A 17,361-nucleotide genomic window follows, 5' to 3' on the forward strand; every position below is an offset into this window, starting at 1 on the left:
GCGAAAAAAAAAGAAGGCAGAAGAAGAAGAAGAAGGAGGAGAAGGGAAGAAAAGAACATGTCTCTCCAGGTCCTCCGCCGTCGCAGCCCTCTCGGCACCGGTCTGGAAGCTGAGCTGGCCGTCATTCGCAATCCGAATCCCACTCCTGCCAAGATTAATTCCCCTCCAGAGGATGTAAGTGAGAAAGAGAAAGAATCAAGATAAACCAGTCAATTTTTTTTTTCTGGAAACTTTTGTTTTCGTAAAGGAGCAGAGAGGAGAAAAGTATCGGGAAGAAGTGGGAGAAGAAGAAGAAGAAAAGGGAAAGGGAACAAGAGAGAAGAGTTAATAATCCATCAACACCCCCCTCTCTACAGATCGACAGCCTCAACGCCCAAGGCGACTCCTTCACATTCGACGCCTTCTCCATATCCGACGCCCACGAGCTAGGTCACCTTCTGAGCGCCCGTCTGCGCAGCCTGCCGGGCTCGTCGCCACCGGTCCTCATCTCCATCAGCCTCGCGTCCGGCCTGGTGGTGTACCAGTCGACGACGGGGCCGGGCGTCAAGCCGGACAACGAGCTCTGGGTGCAGCGCAAGAGGCGCAGCGCCATGCGCTGGGGCTCGAGCACCTGGCTCCTCCACTGCAAGTACGGCGGGGACGAGGAGGCCTTCGCGGCCAAGTTCGGCATGGGCCGCGACCAGGCCGCGCAGTACGCCATACACGGGGGCGCCGTGCCCATCTACGTGCGCGGCGTGGAGGGCGTCGTCGCCGTCGTCGTCGTCAGCGGGCTCAAGCAGCACCAGGATCACGGTGTCATTGTCGACGTCGTCAAGGAGAATTGGGAGCCTGTGCAGTAGGTGCGTCGGAGGTGGTTGCATACGCACACATACACACACACACATGACCATATACATGCACACACACATATATATATATAAACATTCATACATGTACATGAGACGTGTGTTCCGAGAAGACGAGACCAGAGGGGATGAATCAACGTCCATTCTTCTCTTCCCTATGCAAGATGCAGATGTTGGGTAGAGCAGAATTCAATCACATTCCTGAATGGCCATCTGGACATGCGCAGCAGCCGATCTGCCGCACCCCGGAGGGCGTACCGCTCGGCCCCATCGGTGAATACGTCGTAGTACATCATCGCCATGACGGACGCGTGGAAGGTGCCGTGTTCCGACTCTGTGCGGTCTGCGGCGATGCCGTGGAGCTCCATGATGAGATCCTTCGTCTGCTGCTGAGCGGCAGCCGAATCCGGTCTGTCGATGTCGGTCAGTCATGCATGCTTCCGACGTCGTCATGATGGGGAGCGCAGGGTAGAGTCTGGGGCAGAGAGCATACCCTGTCCTGTGTCGACCGATGGTCAGGATAGCCCGGGCCATCTTGGCCAGCTGGATGCAGTACATCTCCGTCCTCGAGTTGAACCAGAGCAGCGGCAGAAGCTCTCCGTTGGAGCGGTCCGGCTCCCTGTGGAATATAGGCTGGATTCCCATGAGCGTGTTGTTCTCCAGGTGTCTCTGCTGGGCAGAGAGCTCATCTAACGCACACACACGCACATACGTTAGCCTTCCACCAGACACACATGTCCGGAAGGGGACGGGTAAAGAGACAACGCACCCCACCGGGAATCTGACGCTCCATCGCCAAAGTACAGCTGCAGGACCTCAATCATGTGTATCGTCGTCTCATGTATGAACGAGATGTCGGGCGAGCACCTGGCACTGGTGACGGCGGGGCACTTCCCCGACGAGAGGGCGTAGTAGACTTCCTGCCGCAGCACCATCAGGTATGCCGCCTGTACCAGGCCGCTATGGGGGAAGCGGGCCTTGAAGCTCGCGCTGTGCAGGATATCGTTGATCGTGGGGAGCAACGTCTGCGGCGCCGGCGGCGTGCCGTCCCCTTCGGGCCGAGGGCCAGGGTGGTAGTCCTCCCCGAGCAGCTCGACCTGCCTCAGCAGGACGGCGACGACGACGATGCCCTCCAGCTCGTCGCCGTCAAAGACCTGGTCGAACAGGCCGAGGGCGGGGATGCACTGCTGGACGTACTCCGTGACCGAGCTGGGCGTCACATGCTGCGACAGCTGGTCTAGGTACCACAGCTTCTCCGGGAGGGGGTCCGGCGCGGGGAGCGAGCAGAGCAGGTACCGAGCCGACAAGGCCAGGATGGCGCTGAGGATGTGCGGCTTCGACCGAGCGATGAGCGGGATGACCAGTTCGAAGTGGCGGTCCGGATCGGCAATGTCGAGCTGTTTTTTTTTTTTTTTTTTTTTGGGGGGGGGGGGGTTTCCCTGTCAGCCATTCCCCTCTGTACTCTCTTCTCTCTCTTTCCACATATTCTTTTCCTTTGTCTTCTCTCTCTCTCTCTCTCTCTTTTTTTCTTAAAAAAAAAAAGCAGATGGGAGTAGAGCGCACACACACGAGACCACTTACCCAGCCTGCCACCTGATCGAGATAGTACTTGAGAAGACACGCCTCTCGGAAATCCTGCAGCGGAAACTGCCTATGCTCAGCATGTCTGCTCCTGACAGCCGTGATAGCCGGATGCGTATTCTCCACGCCGCCACCGCTCAGCATCCCGGCGTCGGCTGGATATCCAGTCTGCGGCGGCGACACGCCATGCTCCAGACCGTACGAGACCACCGTAGGCAGCGACAGTATACGGTCGTTCGGCCTCGGGAACGGGACGGTGGCGGCGACGGCGGCGTCGTTGCCACCTACCCAGCCTCCCGCGGTGGCTGCATCGGCCAGCATCTCGAGGTGATGATGGTGCGACGGCATGCCAGCCTGGGCCGGCGAGCCAACCGACTCTTCTTCTCTCGGTGACCCGTCCAAACTGCTCGGACCGTCTCCCGTCCCGACGTTCCTACCCAGAGGGTCTCCCGGAGGGTCTCCCGGAGGGGGATCCAGGCCATCCGGTGCTCCTAGGGGGATGGCCTTGTCGAAGCAGACTGTACGTGGTCATCAGAAGAGGCGGAGATGAGAGAGGGAGAGGAGGAGGAGGAAGAGGAGGAGGAGGAAGAGGAGGAGGAGGAGGAGACATACACTTTCTCGCACGGCTGTTGACCCATCTCTGGTCTCGGGAGAATTTACCCTCGCTCGACTTGATGAAGCGCGTCGTCTTGGAGGGCAGACGACACTCGAGTTTCTTGATCCTACACCGCTCGCAGACGGGACGCTGTCCGTCACCTGGGCTTGATTCTCAGCAGTGAAGGGGGAGGAGGGGGGGGAGGAGGGGTTCCTGTTTCAGTGAGAGAGAGAGAGAGAGAGAGAGAGGGTGAATTGAATTGCCTCTTCTTCTTCTTCTTTTTTCATACATTTTAGATGGCTTTCTATAACAAGAAGAAGTCAGCATCATCTTCGTACATAGAGGAGAGTAGGATGTGCGCACCTTTGCATGGGACGCAGGGGACTCTTCTCGGTGTGGGCATATTGGGGGGGGGGGAGAGACCGTAGAGGTGGGCTCAGCCCTTGCTGGCTGCCTTGACGAGGGTCACCGTATAGTGTCAATCGACAGTAAGATATTACGGGTCGGACAGTCTGGAGGAGAGGAGAGGAGCATCGAGAGTAGAAGTTGTAGATGGTAACGTGACTTTTTTTTTTTTCCCCCCCGTCCAGTTTCTCGGTATGGTTTCCCCGTGTGATGGAAGGTGGAGATGGATGGGGTTGACATTGGGGAAGCGGGGCATTAGTTTCTAGTCGGTACTGTCACTATCATTATTGTTATTACTCGTCTTTTTCTTCTTTCTCTTCTTCTTCTTCTTCTTCAGATATGAAAAAAAAAAAAAAAAAAAAAAAAAAAAGGTATCGATTCAAAATTGAGTCGTACGTGTTCTAGCTAGGATGGAAAGAAAGAAGAAGAAAAAAAGTCGTTACTCTGATCCATTACCACCTCTCGCTTTGAGATGTACAAAATTAAAAGAAGAGATGAGAAAGAAGAAGAGAGGGGAAAAAAAAGACCGAATCTCTCACTGCCCGCAAGTATACTCTATCCAGAATCCATTCTCCTCGTCCGTAGAGAGATAGACATGCGCCGGGGTGGTAGGATCATACAGTTCCATCTTGAGATAGATGTCCCCAGCACATCGGACACCGCCGGCAACGTGGTCCGACGGGCCCTGTACGTCGTCCCACGAGGTGAAGTCGGGAGACAGGCTGGGCGCCGCCTCGGCGTCGTCGTCGGCCGCCTTCACGTACGGCTCTATGGAATCGTAGGTGATGGGCTCGTCGTCCTTCGGGATGCCCGAGAGCTGCGTGACCTTGACGAGGGCGTACTCCCCGTCGACGAGGAACACCCTGTCCTCCCTCGAACCCTGGGACCATCCGAGCGTGCAGGACTCGGCGCCGTCGGGGATGCCGCTGAAGACGAGGACCTGCTCGAGGCTGGACCGGTTGCCGTACGACTGGACCTCGAACCCGGACGACGGTCCCCGGCTCAGGCTGCGCTGCTGCGGGTACACGTTCCACGATACCGGCCCGGGCGCGCGGGTCGTCGTGCTGGTCGCGTTGGGCCCCATCGCGCCGCCGCAGTATGTCCCGTCCGTCCTCGGCCTCACCACGGCTGCCGCTGCTGCTAGGCATGGCAGTGAGAGGGCGTACATGATCATGTTTCGGATCGCCATGTCTGTTTCTGCTCCTGTTCCTCGTCGTTTCGTCCTTGTCGTCTCCAGTCTCTCCAGGGCTCTCTCCTCTCTTTCTTTCTTTCTTCTCTCCTCCTCTTCCTTCTTTCTCTTGTGTTTGGGGGGGCGCTTGTCGCTCCTTTGTTTCTGATGTCGATTGGATGTGTGAACGGTCAGGATGTGCGACCAGGACTGAAGAGCGAAGACGGATGTGAGAGTATCCTGTCGTTCTCAATGTCTATCTGCCAGAAAAGAAAAGAAGAAAGAAACTGAAGAATAAAAATAAGAATAAAAAAATAAAAAGGGGGGGGGGGAGAAGACGTTATGAGGGCCCGCCCGCCACCCTCGAAAAATGTCTTGTTCCCTAACCCCCCGACCTCTCATGTCTTGGCACTGCATACTCGTACATCCTCTTCTTTCCCATCTGGCTCCGTACGTGTATGCAATGTCTCACTTAGTTCATCTCCATCCATCCCTCGCAGAGTTACCGGTGAGCTTCCCCACGGTCTAGAGGGGGCTGGAGACTCCGGGAAAGACGTATTTCTGTGTATCCCCCCCCCCCCCCCCGGCTTCCAGCATTTTGGCCTGTAACGCAACTAATAAATCCGCCGGCTAACCCGGCGAGTGACATGGTTCTGAAGTATCACCATCGGGGTGGGGGGAGATTCTTCTACCTCCTTGGCAATTCGCCGTCGACGTTCCCAGCCTTCGTCGTCTGCCCCTTCTTTCACTCTGCGGTTGCGGCGTGGTGGTTCTCGTAACATGTCTTGGATATGCGGACGGGTAGCACGACGTGAGAGAGAGAGAGAGAGAGAGAGAAAAGGTACAGATTGACCCTTTACAAGGCCCAGCCTCTTTTTTCTCTTGGCAGTGTCTTGGCAGTGCAGTCTTGTTTCTCTCCCTCCTGTGACGTGTCTGTGTGCCGATCATTTTGTCATCACCTGTACAGGTAGGTTGACCTTTCGTTTTATGATGGTCCCCCCCCCCCCCTTCCCCTGGTCTTTTGTTTTTATTTATGCATAATGTTGTTTATTTCGTGGTATGAAGACTGCAGCGGTGAGTATGTGCGTACGACAACCCGATATGAAAAAAAGGAAATGAGAGGAGGAGAGGAGGGGGGGGGGGAAGAGTAAGGGGAAGAAAATCTATGAAAAGAGGCCCATGCAATAACCCTCCTGTCGTCGTATACTGGGTACTGCGCGTGTACGTGCATCTGTCGTGTCCGTATCCCTCACACGTTCCCATTCCTCAGTGGCTCGATTACAACCGGCCATGTCATGATGAGATGCAAGGTGCCATCGTAAACTATTTTTGAAGAAGAAAAAAATGGGGGGAGTAGAGGAGGACGGTTCCAAGAGAGAAGAAAAAGAAAGAAAAAGGAAGAAGAGAAGAGAAGAAGGAGAAGAAGGAGAACAGATCATGCGGTGTCGGAGGCGAGAATGCGCAGGGCCCGATCGACCTCGTCCCTGTTCCCGCAGACCAGCCCGCCACGCTCATCGGTGTGAGCGAGCGGAGCGTCGAGGACGGGTCTCCCCAGGGCTGGGTCGACGGCGGCGCCCCCAGCGCACTCGACGATCAGGGCGACGGGACACAGCTCGTACAGCCTGCGCAGCTTCGGCGGGCTGGCGGGCGTGACGGGCGAGACGTAGAGGCCGTGACCCTTGACGAGGGCGTGCACCAGGTCGGGGACGAGCCCGCCGCTGTAGCGCAGGGTGTACCTCTCGCCGACGGACCTGGTCACGAGGGACATGTAGCCGGGGTCGTCGGCGGCGGCGCGGAGGTTGGCGGGGGCGAAGTAGCGCGTCCGGTACGGCGGCGAGAGCTGCAGCCGGACCCGGTCGCGCACCACGTCCCAGCGGCCGGCCCGGTCGAGCCCCAGCTCGAGGCAGAGGGCGTCCGAGGGCGAGCCGGGCACGCGCACGGCCACGACGGCCGTGGTGCGCGGGCCGAAGACGCCCAGCACGGCGGCGACCTGGCCGGTCCTCGGGTCCCGGCCCAGGGCCGACGTGCCGTCCCACACGCCCACGATGGCGCCGACGCTCCAGTTGGGCCCGATGATGGACGACCCGTCCAGCGGATCAAAGGCCACCGTGTACCGCTCGCCCGTCGCGTCGCCGTCGTGCTCGGCCCCGTCCGGGTTGACCGACGTCTCCACCGGGTCCTCCTCGCTGCTGGCCGTCGCCACGCTCGGGCAGCGCGCCAGCGCCGTCCGCATCGCCCGCTCCGCCGACAGGTCCACGTTGAGCTGCTCGTCGCCGAAGTCGTTGGACGTGCCCTCGGCCGCTACGGGGCCCGACGTGCGCAGCGCCGCGGCGATGTCCGACACGGCCGTCAGCAGGGCCGGCAGCACCGACGACCGCAGAGCCGTCCGGCTGCTCTGCGGGACGGCCGACTGCAGCAGAGCCCGCAGGGATGGGCTCCCCTGGAACTTGTCGGCCATGATCTCTGTATGTGCGAGGGGCGGTATGGCCGGCGGACGGTTCGTGTTACGGTTCAGGATCGCTGGCCACAGTTTTGCTGGTGCTTGGTGCTAGATCTGGCAGGGCCGGATGAGGGGCAGAGCCTGCCCACCACGTTTGACGTCACAGCCAGACCCCTCAACCCTAAGCTTTAGCCTTGCCATCAGTCCAGTCTACAGGAGCAGAGAGGTTTCTGTATGGCCATGATATGTTTTACGGTCTTTTTTCTTTTTTTTTGAAAAAAAAAATGGGAAGGAGGAGGGGAGGGCGGTTGTTTTTCTTCTCGCATCAATCTCCCTCCCCCTTCTTCCGTCCATCCTATCGGCCGTTTTCGATCAGGACAGCATCCCACCTATTCCTCAGAGCATGATCACGTGGCTGGCCTGGACGGTGCGTGATTGCAGCAGCAGGCAGGCTGTTCCGAGGATCCGCTCCAGCCTGGGCGGATGCCTCAATTGGTGAATGAGATCATGTGTGGGAATGTGTATCCGTCATAGACCTGGCGTCTGTACTTGAGATCCGACCATGATGCTTCACGACGAAGTCCAGAGGGGGCCTGTCAGGGGATGACGCTGCTGTCACCTGTCGCCACCCCTCTTCTTCATCACGAACCATGGCGAGCAGTAGCAGAACGCAGAGACTCCGTAGCGGATCCAATCGCGAAGACCGAAGACCCCCGCATCATGGTTGGGAGTGGATTTCTAATACAAAATAACTCCGGCTCTCCTGTCCGGGAACAGGTTCCGTACATGGTGCAGCACCTTGCTCCGTACTACCACGATTAACAGTAGCAGTACTAATAGCAATCCTCCCTCTCTCTCTCCCTCTCTCTCTCTCTCTCTCTCTCTCTCTCTCTCTCTCTCTCTCTCCTCTTCCTTCCTCGTCTTCATCCCCCTCACCAATATTATCATACATAGACACACCACATAACCCACAACTGATCAACTACAGCTGCAAAAACAAGGCAAAGACTCCCCTTTCCATTTCAGACACCAGACCATCGACATACATGACATCTCGCATATCCCAAATCGGAAAACAAATCTTCAACATGGCCAAGACAAAGTCCGACATCACCCTGTACACTGTCGGTACACCCAACGGTATCAAGGTTTCCATCCTCCTCGAGGAGCTCAACCTCGACTACAAGGTATGTGTCTCTTCTTCTATCCTATCTCAGTGAAGGGGATGGAGAGAGGAGAGAGAGACATACGCATGTAGAGTGGAATTCCAACACCCGTCACAGGTTCACACAATCTCCTTCAAAGACAATGAGCAAAAGGCCCCCTGGTTCCTCGAAATCAACCCCAACGGCCGCATCCCCGCCCTGACCGACAAGACCGAGGATGGCAAGACGATCCGCGTCTTCGAGAGTGGCGCCATACTCCAGTACCTCGTGGCCAGGTACGACGAGGAACACAAGCTATCCTTCCCTACTGATACTCCCGAGCACTGGGAGATGACTAGTTGGGTACAAGCCTCCTCCTCATCCTTCTTCCTCCTCCTTCTTCGTCGTGCATCATGGCTGACCATGTTTCAAAACAGCTCATGTGGCAGATGGGAGGGTAAGACTCCATCCCCCCCCCCCCCCCCCCCTTCACCCCCTCATACGATCTCAGCCCATCTCACGTCGTACTCACACTCATACAGCCTCGGTCCCATGCAAGGCCAAGCCAACCACTTCTTCCGTATGTATCTTCCCTTACCCTCTCCCCTCTCCCTTCCTCGCAGCTCTGTCTGACATCTGACATCCCCCTCCACAGGCTACGCCCCCGAAAAGATCCAATACGGTATCGACCGCTACATCAACGAGACCCGTCGTCTGTACCGTACCCTCGACACGCATCTCGAGAAGCAACCTAGCGGCTACATCGTCGGTGGCAAGTGTACTATCGCCGATATAGCTTCCTGGGGATGGGTAGCAGGAGCTGGTAAGCACATGTCCCTTCCCCCCATACCACCATACCACTCTTCTTCTTCTTCTTCTTCTTCAACAACAGCAGCAACAACCCCCAATCTTTCCTCCCGTCATGCTCACAAACCCACCAGCCGGGTGCAACGTCGACATCAACGAATTCCCCCACCTCAAGAAGTGGGTGTATCAGTGCCTCGAGCGTCCCGGCTTCGAGGCTGGCCGCCACGTCCCGACCAAGCACACCGCCCTCGACGCCGCCAGCAAGTCCGCCGAGGAGCTGGAGAGGGAGACTGCCGCCTCCATCGCCTGGGTGCAGAAGGGTATGCAGGATGATAAGAAGTAGGTGTCGGCTACATCTTGTCGGACATGTATAGCTCCATACGTAGCATTCAATCCAGCCTTCTTTTTTTTTTAAAAAAAAAAAGAATCAAAATAAAAAAACAAATAAAAAACAGAAAAAAGCACATCGTCCACTGTCGACACTACCGTCGCGGCCACTCGTCATTATGCCTCTGGCGGCCCTACCGAGAGTTCTCCTCGCTACGTCCACACGAACCACTGAATTAATATTATCCATGGGCTAATTCTGGAATAAAGTCTTTTCTTTATAGAATCCTCCTATAGGATAGGAGAGCTACTAAACTCGCTACGCTCGCGGTTGTACGTCAACGTAATCTCCAGCTCACTTCGCTCGCAGCAGGGTTGGAAAAAAAATGGGTAATCTCGACATTATGAATATGCGCTATAAAATGGGTTAAAAAAGACTTTAAAAACAATGGGGGGGGCGAGAAGTACAATGAAACAATAGAAAAGGAATGAACGGTAAGTAAAAGGAAGAAAGTAAATGTGATGAAAGAGCAAGGAACAGGGAAAACAAGAAGACTCCTTGATTTAAGGGGGGGGGAGGAAACCAATAGCGAGGCAAGAAAAGAAGAGAAGAAGAAAAAAACCTCGATAACGCCATACCGAGGAGAACCATGCTTCCAGCCCAGTCGAGTCAAGGACAAAGAAAACGAGTGTATGGGTCAGGATGAGCGTAGGGCGGCGGAAAGGAGGATATAAAAAGTAGAAAAAGACGAGGGTTTTTGAAGAAGGAAAAAAAAGGCCAGGAACAGCGGTCGGTCGCTAGGTGGTATATATGGTTTTATAACACAAGGGAGGGAGGGAGTGGGTGGTAAGCTATGTAAAAGTCGTAACGTCGTTAATTGAAAAGAGTGAGAAGAATGGGGAGGGGGGAAGCAGCAAGGCTGATGAGCAGAGAGGGTCGTCGCCTGTCGAGCAGGTTAGGGTACCTCATCCTGCTTCCTCTCTCGGAGGGTGGAAATGTTTCAACGTTTAGGACGGAGAAGAGAGGAAAGGAGTCGAGAAAGAAGGGCAGGGTGGCATGAGTAGAGAGGATGCTTCGGTACAAGATTGGCGGATGGGCTTGGATGCCGAGAATGGATCGACATCAGAATGGTGAGTGGATTTTGTAGGATCACATGACAACACAGCATCCGCAGCCGCCCTTGGCGTCATCCTCCTTCTCATCCGGCACCCTCTGGGCAGCCGGGGACTGAGGCTCGATCGAGGCCTGGAACATGCCACCCGACGACTGCATGGGGTTGGGGCTCGTCACCAGAGGACTGCTCGCCGCCGCCGGCTTGTCCGAGATCTTGGGCATGGTCGAGTACGATCCCGGCCGGGGAACCTGGCTCTTGGCGGCCCCGTCCGGTCGGAGGGGCCATTCCTGCCCCGGCGGCGACAGTGTGTCGTCCTGCTTCTCCTTGTCCTCCTTGTCCTCCCTGTCCTCCTTGTCCGCCGTCTTGTCGGCCCCGGCCGGTCGTGCGAGGTCCCGATCGTTGAGCGGACGGAACTCCTTGTCGTACGTGTCCCCGTGCGTGCCGTTCTTCTCCCACTGCTCCTGCTGGAGCCGGCGCGCGACCGTCGGCAGGAGCTGCTGATCCGGCGGCAGGCGCGGGTCCGGCTTGTAGGCGTTGACCAGCCACGGCGGGTCTCCCTCGGGCGGCTTCATGTTGGCCGGCTCGCCCGAGCGCGTCGACGGTCGGGTCCCCGTGCCGCTGCTGGAGCGGGTCTTGGGCCTCGCCTGGCTGCTGCTGTTCTTGGTGGCGGTCGACGTCTTGCGGCTCGTCGGCTTCCTGGGCGATGCGTCCTGGGACCGCTTGGCCATGCCGGGCGGCGGCTTCTCGTACAGGCTGCCGCTGGTGCTACCAGACCGCGAGGGACCGTGCATCATCGAGTCGCTCTCGGGGCTCTCGCTGTACTTGCGCGTCGAGGGCGAACCCCTCTCGAGGTAGTCGACCGGGATGGGGGCCGGGCTCGTCTTTGCGACGGGGATCCTGGAGCCGCCCCTGAGGCCGTTGGTGGTGAAGTAGGCGCTGGCCTCCTCCTCGGCGATCTCCTCGGGCGTCCTAAGGTCCCAGCTGGGGATGGCGATGTCGGGGGGCACGTGGCGCTGCTCGACGGCCGACGAGCTCTTGCGCGAACGGCTGCGTCTCGGCTGCTCCGAGGCGTCGGTGCCGTTGGTGCCGCGGCGGGCGGAGCTACGGCTCCTCTGCTTGCTGGGGGCCCTGGAGCGGGGGATGTAGATGCCGGCGGCCTGGAGCTCCTGGCTCTCGATCTTGGCGAGCTTGTCGCGGTGGATCCATTTGGAGTCGTTGCTGTCGTTGCCGTCTTCGCCCGAGGGTTCCCGGAGGACGTAGTTGCTGTCATGGCGGTCGCGAGACTTGCTGGGGCTCTGGGAGCGCCACGAGTCGTTGCTGCGGGAATCGGGGGCGTAGGCGGGAATCAGGGTGCCATCCTCGGCCTCGACAGCGCCGGAGTCGTCCCAGCTTTCTTGCGCGAGGTTGTCCGCCGACCTCATCCTCCGCGTGGCCACCTGGGCGCCGCCGGTTGAGGGGCCAGCACCGGCAGGTGAGCGTATGGAGTCCTGGCCATCGTCCTCGGCGTGCGAATCGTCGTCGAGCTGGTTCTACAGGGCCGGTAATGTTAGCGAATGGCCCGGAGAGTAAGGGTGGGATCCCCGATGGGCTGGACGGCGGCTCGGAAGACATGTCGGGGGCGATTCTCACGTCTGCATGGCCATTTACGGCGTCGTCCCAGAGCGTATCGTGGGCGAGGCTGCTGCTCGGAGGGGTCAGGGTACTGCTGCTTGTTGCCGTGGCGTGGGCCGACGAGACGGCAGCCATGGCGAAGCAGTCCGCGATATCGGGGCGCCCGCAGCCCCTTGGGAGGCAGAGGGTATGGTGGACACGTCGAGGTTATGACGGACGGAGGCTGAGCCGAGAAGAAGAACGGGAAAGACGAGAGAAGCGAGCGGCGGGGGAGAGTCGAGGGTAGCGAGAGATTAACGTGCAATACGAGGAGAGGAAGAAAGCAGAAAGGATAAAGGAAAGAAAAGAAGCGAGTGTGTGATTGTGTGCCTCAACCCAGTCCGCCAGCGTCTGTAGAGAGACGGCACCGTCGAATTTTTGGTGGGATGGTTTCTAGAAAGAAGAGGTTCCTCGAGGCGACATTGCCGTGAAAAAGGGCTCCCGATCAGACGCGTTCTCTCGAGCAGGGAGAGAGAGGGAGAGGAGAGCAGGAAGGAAAAAAGGAGTGAAGGCTGCGCGCGAGGATTGGTGACCGGGGTCTTGGTTGGTGGTCGTTCCTCTCGTCAGGGGTGTGAAGGAGAGAAGAGGGGGGGAGGAGGCTCAAAGCGTACGGCAGGCGCAGGCGACCAGAAGAAGCAGACGGGTGTTTGCTGTATAACGAAAATGCCGTTATGGTACCTTTTTCTCTGGATTGTACGGCAATCGTCTGTACGAGTATGCACGGTCGACACAGATGAGGGAAAAGACGAGAGGGAAGAAGAAAAAAAAAAAAAAGAGACGGGAGAGAGAGAGAGAGGGGGGGGGGATTGCAATATTACTGCGTAGTAGTAGCCGTAGTGGTGTAATTTGCAGAAGGAGAACGTAGAAGAGGAGACTGTAAAATGACATTGGAAGGAACCCCGAAGAGACGATAGAGGGAGGCTGGTATTGGTATTCCGTGGGCCGAGCCACGCTACAGGCCACTCTCTAGTGATACCTACAGCGCTGGGTTTAGCGGGTTAGCGTGGACGGTGGTGACTTGGCTGTGGCGACACTAGCAGCTAGCCGTGCGACAGGACGTCCCGGTACCCATGGACAGTAATACGAGTGCTCGTAGAGCTCCAGTGCTGCTGCCCATATCCGTAGCAATGCTAATCTGTACTCGGCAGCACGGTACAGGGACTCATAGGATGCTCCCACCACCGTCGCAGCGCGGAGTCCACCGAACACCACTACGGTACGACTGCGAGAAATAGTGCGGGAGTGCCGTACCCGTCAGTCTACTCGTATACAGGTACTCGTAGAGGTCAGAGGGTGGCGGGTGGGGCCTACGCATCGGCCAAGCGTCAGATCGCAGCTCGCAGGTATGGATTGTAATTGTGCATGCATCAATATAATATGTACAGAGGTACAGATTACGCAGTATCGATATTGCTACACGTACTCGCAGTATTATCGTATATACGATATATATATGTGCGTGTGTGTGTGTGTATATATGTAATCTGTGCAGCAATATATATATATATATGTATATATATCATCCTCTCGACGAGCATGACTACCTACCTGTACTGTCTTACAATGTTGCTACACAGTCCAGGCTGACCACTGTCTACGAGAACTCCTCGTAGCCGATACCCTGTCCTGTGCTCCCGCACAGCCGACAGCCAACAGTGTATCACCACACTATTATGCAATGTAATCGTAGACATGTTCAAGGAAGTGGCTCGTACCTGTGGCTGTACCTGTGATGCTCTGCAGCACCGTCGCTGACTGTGCGATGCAGGATCAACACTGGCAGACTGAACCCTCCGCCCCTGCCTTATTTTTCGGTGGGCATCTCCAGCCTTTTCTTCTTCTTAATCATGTCAATACCACAACCTTTGTAGGATCAGGCCTCCAGTATTAAGACTCCCCACTTCATATATTCAACCTATGAAGCCATAATGAGCGACTGGGCCCATGGGAGTGCCGCAATAGTGTTCACGCCATCTAGACGGGGTACTCCGTACTCTCTCTCCTACCACGGATACGACTAGAGCTGACCGGATGGCTGATGGGTCACTGATCTGTACAGATCAGTCGGTAGCGGAACAGCACATACAGAATATACGACGGGAGGCGTACACACCATTGTCGACGCGACCATGACGTCTCCATCAGATGCAACACAGGTCACAATACAAGCATGGTTCGACGGTCCAGGGGGGGGGGGAAAGCGAGCATGTTGGTACGACGTACCGCACAGTCCAGACATGTATGCTGTATGTTTCGTGCCAGCCATCGCCGTTACTCGTATCCGTACTCCGTACATGGAGTCGACGCGTTCGTCTCAGACACTCGTAACGTCTACGAGTATTATCGATACCGTACATGTGTGCTTCCATCGAGATGCGAAGCACTGGTAATCTCCATCGTCCTCAGCGTACGAGTAGTATCTCTCCATCTTTACGCATCTACAGACATAATCATACGGAGTGCAGGGGACAGGCTGACCGGGGGGTTCTCTCTCCTCGGTCAACCCATGCTGGGCCATCCGTCCCGAACCAGACCAAATCCCCCCCCCCCCCCCCCCCGTCGCGCCGCCGAGATTGCCATCCCTCTTGGTCTCTGCCCTGTCCCGAAGATCCCAGTCGATGCGAAATCAGTGAGCCAGACAGAGACACGGGGACTCAGCACCGACGAGAGACTACGGGCGGAGGGACAGACAGACAGGGCGACACAGAAAGGCGAGACGTGATAAGTCGCTGTGCCGCATGTTCCACGGTTCGCAGACAGGTGTGATGGGACATTGTATCACCTACATACGTGTGCCGTGTGTGGTGTGTGTGTGCACGTACATGGTACGACTGGCTGGCTGAGTATACTGTAATCTGCACAGATTATACTCATTACCTACCTGTACAGGTATTACTATCTGAGAGACTAGAGACTATTGCGAGAAAAGTTTCCATTGCAAAGATAAAAAAAAAAAAATTAAAAACCATCCCTGTCGTCTTAAATTTGAGGTGCCACCGACCCCGGCCTGTGTGTGATACGGCCAAATGGGAAGCGTGCAAGTATCGAATGCTTGCCGGCACCACGGATGCAGCTGACACTTTCTGACAGACGAGTGTTGATATTGATACCAGCCGTCAGGTGTCAAGCAAGGGTGAAAAAAAGATGAAAAAAATCAAAAGATGAAAGAAGAGGAAGAAGATAGAATCCATGGGGATGGCCAACCATGGGGTCCGGGGATGACCGACGATTTTAGCGCGTTCGCGCTTTCTGCCTGGTGGAGTTGCTGTGCTGCGTGGAGTCCCCCCCTCGATAGACCGATGAATTACGTCGCGCACGTAAAGTACATCAGGCACTCACATGTCATCATCGATGTCGACGAGCTACAACTTTCTCGGCCTCTTTCTGCTTTCCATGCTCGTACATTACCAGCAGGTATTCCGTGTGCATCAACCTTCACCAAGAAATCGCCTCGTACGAGCAGAGAATATTCGCCAGGAGAGGGGAGACCGACGGAGCCGATTGTGCCTGCGACCATGACTGCGGGTCATACCCGTCGCACTCGCATAGTCTGCATATCAGACACGCACAATTCCACGGTCAGACTACCACCTGGTGACGTCCTCATTCACGCTGGCGATCTCACAAACCAAGGCAGCTTTCCCGAGGTACTACTCTCTCTCTCTCTCTCTCTCTCTCTCTCTCGCTGTTCTTTGTCCGGTTTTTTTTTTTCTTTTTTTCTTTTCGTCTTTCTCAGCTGATATTGGTTCCAAAGCTATCTCGGGCTGTGAAGTGGCTGGACCACACCAAGTTTGAAGCCAAAATTGTCGTAGCCGGTATTCACATTACACCGCTGCCCCTCTCTCCCCCCTCTCTCTATTCCGTACATATATGCATGTCCACATTCCTATTCACATCTATACTCGTATTCATCACTTGACTACGACGTGAACCTGACAATGAAACAGGAAACCACGACATGAGCCTTGATCCTACCTTTCACGCCAAGCACGACCAGCGCCTCCACGGTGACCGGAGGACAACACCTCACTCCCACGCAGACTGCCTTTCACTGTTCACGTCATCCAAGTCCATCACTTACCTGAATCACGAGGCCACGACCGTCCGCCTGACGTCTCCGTCCGGACCACGCACGACGTTTCGCATCTTCGGCTCGCCCTATTCGCCTCGATGTGGGCTCTGGGGCTTCTCATATGACAGGGATACCACCACTGCTGAGTTGTCATCGCATGAAGCATCGCCGCCGCCGGAGCAGCGCCAGCATGAGCCGTCGGCAACTAGGCTGTGGGAGTCCATCCCGTCGACGGCAGATATTGTCGTCACGCACACTCCCCCCCGTGGTCATCTAGATGACAGGGCCGGCGCCGTCACCGGTGCAGGCTGCGAGGCTCTCCGCCGTCGGCTGGCACGGGTACGTCCCATCCTCTCCGTGTGCGGACACGTTCACGGTGGGAGGGGCGCCCAGCGGGTATCGTGGCCAGCAGCGCCGGACTCTGGGGGTGGTGACGAGGCGAGAGACGCCGTCGTCGTCACGCCCTGGGAGGACCCGAGCCCCGAAGCCACCAGTAGCAAGATGAGCCTCGTCGACCTCACAGGTCGGAGGGGCGGTGCTGCAGCAGCAGCAGCACTGGCCAGCAAGGCCGCCAGCGCCTTTGGCAGTGGGAGCGGTGCTGCTGCTGCCTCTGCTGCTGCCTACCGGGAAAGGAAAGAGACGTGCATCGTCAACGCAGCCATCGTCGGGACGGACTATCCTCACATTGGCGGGAAGCAGCTCAACAAGCCCATCGTCGTGGACGTCGAGCTGCCCGTGTGGGAGGAAGACGTGCCCGATGAACAGGCGTCGACAGCCTGATTCTTATGCCTCTCTCCTCTTCTCCTCACCTGCACCCATCATGCCAAGATGGGAGGGCGGTCGGGAATGATGACCCTAAAGATGATATAATTGATACCCAATACTGGACAGCTCGTCCAATTGCACGACATGGATATGCATTCTTGTCTTCAAACCTACTACTCCGTGCATGGTACATGTACATGGACGTGGTGGATGCTTGGTGCATCTCCAGCCTACCCTGCAGTCATGCCTCTGTACTCCGCCGGGGGGGGGGGGGAGGGGAATAATTGGACATGAGGGCTTTGACACTTTCTACCTTTCTTGTTTCTTGCTGTGCCCAGCGAACCAGAAGACAAGTGCAAGATTGTCCAGACAAACACTCTCACCCTCTTCGTTTCTTTTGTTTCGAAGAGTACTCAGACGTTGTCGTGTTATCCAATTCACAGATA

At 56.7% G+C, this 17,361-nt stretch overlaps 8 protein-coding genes across 8 annotated transcripts; 4 read left to right on the top strand and 4 right to left on the bottom strand.

Moving 5' to 3' along the window:
* Nucleotides 1-57: 57 nt before the first annotated feature.
* GMORB2_1681 (protein of unknown function (DUF336)) lies at nt 58-2,086 on the top strand (the record flags this gene model as incomplete). The annotated part of the gene is made up of 5 exons (XM_035463662.1): nt 58-174; nt 357-761; nt 1,076-1,268; nt 1,370-1,494; nt 1,652-2,086. 5 exons carry the CDS (start codon nt 58-60, stop codon nt 2,084-2,086), a joined length of 1,275 nt encoding a protein of 424 aa, XP_035320493.1.
* Nucleotides 2,087-2,422: 336 nt separating this feature from the next.
* Nucleotides 2,423-3,392, bottom strand: GMORB2_1682 (uncharacterized protein; the record flags this gene model as incomplete). Its single annotated transcript, XM_035463663.1, has 4 exons — nt 2,423-2,431; nt 2,523-2,944; nt 3,087-3,187; nt 3,385-3,392. The coding sequence occupies 4 exons, from the start codon at nt 3,390-3,392 to the stop codon at nt 2,423-2,425; spliced, it is 540 nt and encodes a 179-aa protein (XP_035320494.1).
* Nucleotides 3,393-3,961: 569 nt separating this feature from the next.
* Nucleotides 3,962-5,376, bottom strand: GMORB2_1683 (uncharacterized protein; the record flags this gene model as incomplete). The annotated part of the gene is made up of 2 exons (XM_035463664.1): nt 3,962-4,834; nt 5,230-5,376. 2 exons carry the CDS (start codon nt 5,374-5,376, stop codon nt 3,962-3,964), a joined length of 1,020 nt encoding a protein of 339 aa, XP_035320495.1.
* A 653-nt stretch (nt 5,377-6,029) lies between these two features.
* On the bottom strand, nt 6,030-7,052 carry GMORB2_1684 (sedoheptulose-bisphosphatase; the record flags this gene model as incomplete). The annotated part of the gene is made up of 1 exon (XM_035463665.1): nt 6,030-7,052. One exon carries the CDS (start codon nt 7,050-7,052, stop codon nt 6,030-6,032), a length of 1,023 nt encoding a protein of 340 aa, XP_035320496.1.
* Nucleotides 7,053-8,122: 1,070 nt separating this feature from the next.
* GMORB2_1685 (glutathione S-transferase) lies at nt 8,123-9,329 on the top strand (the record flags this gene model as incomplete). The annotated part of the gene is made up of 6 exons (XM_035463666.1): nt 8,123-8,221; nt 8,318-8,542; nt 8,617-8,636; nt 8,722-8,759; nt 8,835-9,002; nt 9,121-9,329. The coding sequence occupies 6 exons, from the start codon at nt 8,123-8,125 to the stop codon at nt 9,327-9,329; spliced, it is 759 nt and encodes a 252-aa protein (XP_035320497.1).
* Nucleotides 9,330-10,463: 1,134 nt separating this feature from the next.
* On the bottom strand, nt 10,464-12,174 carry GMORB2_1686 (uncharacterized protein; the record flags this gene model as incomplete). Its single annotated transcript, XM_035463667.1, has 2 exons — nt 10,464-11,957; nt 12,076-12,174. The coding sequence occupies 2 exons, from the start codon at nt 12,172-12,174 to the stop codon at nt 10,464-10,466; spliced, it is 1,593 nt and encodes a 530-aa protein (XP_035320498.1).
* Nucleotides 12,175-15,593: 3,419 nt separating this feature from the next.
* On the top strand, nt 15,594-15,997 carry GMORB2_1687 (Calcineurin-like phosphoesterase; the record flags this gene model as incomplete). The annotated part of the gene is made up of 2 exons (XM_035463668.1): nt 15,594-15,725; nt 15,833-15,997. 2 exons carry the CDS (start codon nt 15,594-15,596, stop codon nt 15,995-15,997), a joined length of 297 nt encoding a protein of 98 aa, XP_035320499.1.
* A 39-nt stretch (nt 15,998-16,036) lies between these two features.
* Nucleotides 16,037-16,930, top strand: GMORB2_1688 (Calcineurin-like phosphoesterase; the record flags this gene model as incomplete). Its single annotated transcript, XM_035463669.1, has 1 exon — nt 16,037-16,930. The coding sequence occupies one exon, from the start codon at nt 16,037-16,039 to the stop codon at nt 16,928-16,930; it is 894 nt and encodes a 297-aa protein (XP_035320500.1).
* Nucleotides 16,931-17,361: the final 431 nt, after the last annotated feature.

This window comes from Geosmithia morbida (genome assembly GCF_012550715.1).
Source record: "Geosmithia morbida isolate 1262 chromosome Unknown scaffold_10, whole genome shotgun sequence".
Lineage (NCBI taxonomy): Eukaryota > Fungi > Ascomycota > Sordariomycetes > Hypocreales > Bionectriaceae > Geosmithia > Geosmithia morbida.